The sequence below is a fragment of the Sphaeroforma arctica genome (genome assembly GCF_001186125.1).
Source record: "Sphaeroforma arctica JP610 unplaced genomic scaffold supercont1.1940, whole genome shotgun sequence".
In the NCBI taxonomy this organism is placed as follows: Eukaryota; class Ichthyosporea; order Ichthyophonida; genus Sphaeroforma; species Sphaeroforma arctica.
Genome location: NW_014038618.1, coordinates 156 through 3775, shown reverse-complemented (window position 1 = coordinate 3775; position 3620 = coordinate 156). Strand labels below are relative to the sequence as shown.

The 3620-nt window shown below is 46.1% G+C and overlaps 1 protein-coding gene across 1 annotated transcript in view; it reads left to right on the top strand.

Moving 5' to 3' along the window:
- SARC_11893 (hypothetical protein) overlaps positions 1-3410 on the top strand; it is a gene marked incomplete at both ends in the record, with an annotated part of 8463 nt that extends 5053 nt beyond the window's left edge. Inside the window, 5 exons of the mRNA XM_014294013.1 lie at positions 374-623; positions 1012-1148; positions 1729-1951; positions 2610-2737; positions 3240-3410. Coding sequence (XP_014149488.1) covers positions 374-623; positions 1012-1148; positions 1729-1951; positions 2610-2737; positions 3240-3410 — 909 coding nt within the window. The remainder of the gene's footprint in view (positions 1-373; positions 624-1011; positions 1149-1728; positions 1952-2609; positions 2738-3239) is intronic.
- Between the last annotated feature and the right edge of the window lie 210 nt (positions 3411-3620).

Here is a 3620-nt window from a genome sequence, read left to right as displayed (position 1 = left end):
TATGAATATATATAGACCCCTGTTATGTACACATACATAGCCATACACTAGTTCAATTGTGTTTACTTTTAATTTAATGTACACATACATTTTCGTACTTTGCTTCAATTGTGTATACGTTTCTCTATCATCTTAACATTCATATCCACACACTACTGACTACCTACGTCCCCTCATGTATGTTAAACTGCATAGACACATACAAACGCCCTTATACACCATACTCACACCAACCAGAAACCAAAACCAATCGTCCATTACACATCCTACCACACAACCCTCTCTCTCACACACACAATTGCACTCGTAGGTACTGTTATGCTACCACACATCCCTCTCTCTCTCACACACACACACACCTTTGCACTCGCAGGTATTGGGCGACACCGCCGCCAACGCGCTCATGTCACTGAAACGCTCCGAAAACGATCCCAATCTCATTGTGATGAAATGGAACCCCACGCGAGACGAGCGTGCGCTGCTGCAGGGCAAGGAGGTGGACAACAACCCGCTCGACGGCATGACGCTGATGTCAGACTCTCTTATTGACCTGAGCATGCCCATGGCCGATGACAGCGCCGACGGCCTGTCGGACATGAGCAGCTCATATGTGTGGAATGGACGTATGTGGGATTGGGGTTTGTTGGGGGGTTTTTTTGCTGGGTTTTGTGTTGGGTCGTGTCGTGCTGGGTTAGGTTTTGTTTTGTTGATTTGGGGTCCTGTTGGGTTGGGTGGGTGGTTTTTGCTGCGCAATTAGTACCAAGCAGCTGAACGCTTGGTTCATGTCTTTATGGGAACATTGTTATATGCACAGGCACTCCCGTGTGGCTACTCGTTTGTGTGTAGAGATAGGTATTCCCGAGACCTCTATATCGCGCTTTACTTCAATTTACAACCTTAATCTTGGTTTAAATTTATCATTAACTTTGTTCTTAACTGTCACCGTGGTTTGACTTTAATTTGAACTTGAAATATCTTTATTTTTAACGTTTAATACTGGCCCACCCACAGCTGAGTGCGCCACCATGTCGCTGCAGGCGATGATCGCCAGTAGTGCAGACACTTGGAAGCGTGCACTGGACTATCTTATCGCCCAGTGGGAGTTGTTCTGTGCCATGTGCCTGGGTCGGCAATACGTTGCCATTCAGGTACATTATCAGTCATACCAATTATGTAGCCATTCAGGCACATACTCAATAGTATCAATTATGTAGCCATTCAGGCACATTCTCACTCATATCCATTATGTAAGTACTATCTGCGTGGCCCACACACTCCACTCACGTGCGTGTACGATTGTCGTCTGCCGATTGATACTGTGCCTTGACTGAACTCAATGACCTATTTCATTGGGCAGCTCAATGGCCTATTCCATTGGGCAGCTCAATGGCCTATTTCATTGGACAGCTCAATGGCCTATTTCATTGGGCAGCTCAATGGCCTATTCCATTGGGCAGCTCAATGGCCTATTTCATTGGACAGCTCAATGGCCTACTTCATTGGACAGCTCAATGGCCTATTTCTTTGGACAGCTCAATGGCCTATTTCTTTGGGCAGCTCAATGGCCTATTCCATTGAGTAGCTCAATGGCTTATTCCATTGGGCAGCTGGCGAATGGATATACTTGGCAATGAACTGCACATATCGCGCCCATTCGGCTGGTGTTCGTTTTCGGTTTTGATGAAAGCCTAATTTCTAACCCCTTTGATTTGCAACCTATTTTTTTAGGAGCTGCAAAAGCAATACCCTGCCGATATGGTTCTGCACATGGTGTGCAATCCCGATTTGTCGTACAGATTGAGGGCTGTTTGTGCCAAATTCCTGCTGCACCTGCACGTGGACTGTGACCCACAGACCAACATACCACCCATCCAACGGGTGCGCATATGGACCGATATCAAAGTGGGCGGGGCAGAGGAGAACGACGACATCCCATTACGCAAGACAGAAGGTGAGACGAAGCGAGAGGCTGTACGTGCGCACAGGAGAGATGTGTATAGGTGTTGGTAGGGGTGGTGAGTCGGATACACATGTATGATTGTATGTGTAGGTATGGTGTATGTTGTGTGTGTGTGTGTATTGGTGTGTATAGGTGTTGGTAGGGGTGGTGAGTCGGGGTACAGATGTATGGGTGTATGTGTAGGTATGGTGTATGTTGTGTGTGTGTGTATTGGTGTGTAAGTGGGGGGGTGAGTCGGGGTACAGATGTATGGGTGTATGTGTAGGTATGGTGTATGTTGTGTATGTGTGTGTATTGGTGTGTGTGTATCTGGAATGTCTCTATCGTGCGTTCATGCACGCATATCACCTGCTATCCCGTCGCTGTCATCGTCACATCTTGAGCGAAGACCGGTGTTATCACCTGCGAATGCACTCACACGCAGACGTACGCGTTGCTGTGGGAGAGATAGGCATTGGTCGTATGTTTACGTTTTTATATGGTCACATGTTTGCAGTTGGCAACATCTCTCCCTACGCATTTACGGGCGCATGTGTATAGACACGCTTCACAGCTGCACCCACATACCCTAAACCCCTAAACCCCCAAAACCCTGAAACCCTGAAACCCTAAACCTTAAAAATCCCAAACCACTAAACCTCCGGCGCAGTACACACCTGCGATAACACCGAGTCAAAGGAGAAGGACAGGCAGTTGGAGGATAAGCTCATGGGCATCAAAGCCTACGTCGACCAAGTACTGGAGATGGATGACTCATCGGCCAATGCCAAGAACGTGGTATGCACACGCCAAGTGTACGCGTACGTGTGGTTAACGTTTTGTCTCCCCGTAGGTAGATAAAGATTGCTGCCACGCATGAACGTTTATTCGGTTAGGCGCCGGAAGGCAAACGGTACCCTCAAGGGATGTTAGTGCCTGTAACATTCAACTATTCACTGGCGAGTACTTTTTTAATTTCTTGTTTATTATAAATGTATTGATTATCCCCCTCTGCTTCCGACATTCCCATTTCTACAGCCGTTTGTAGCGTACCCCACTATCAGAATCAGATGATACTTTGTAAGATTCATATTTTGCAAGATCAGTGATTCCTATTATTGGTAGTTAACAAATTAATAATTTATATGAATGTTTTATTTGATTCATATTCCATATGACTAATTATCTTAAGCATCACACACCACGCACACTGTACCTCATTGTATGTCTTCTACCAATACAATCTCTCCCCACTTTACCTACATCCCCTCATTCTCACATCTCATTCGTACCCCCAAAGAACCGACACGCCTTCACAGAATCAGTAAAGACCAAAAATACAGACGCGGCTGCCCTGGGCTTAGCCAATTTGGACTTGTTAGAGGCCCTAATTAGATTTGGATTTTACTCGCACAACGAACTGCTGCGTGTGGTGGTAAGTCCAATTGGTGCTTATCTGCATGGGTTTTAAAAGTTCTGTACTTTCCATGGTATGTCCAATTGGTGCCTATCGGCATAGGTTTTTAAAATTCTGTACGTTCTATGGGTTGGCTGTGTACGTATATTTGTATATATGACCCGTCTACACCAACCCTCAGCACATATGTAGGTTTGAACTGTTTTCGCATTGCGCACGGCCAGTGCCTTCTTGTCGGTATTTATGGCTGCGTATCGGGGTTTG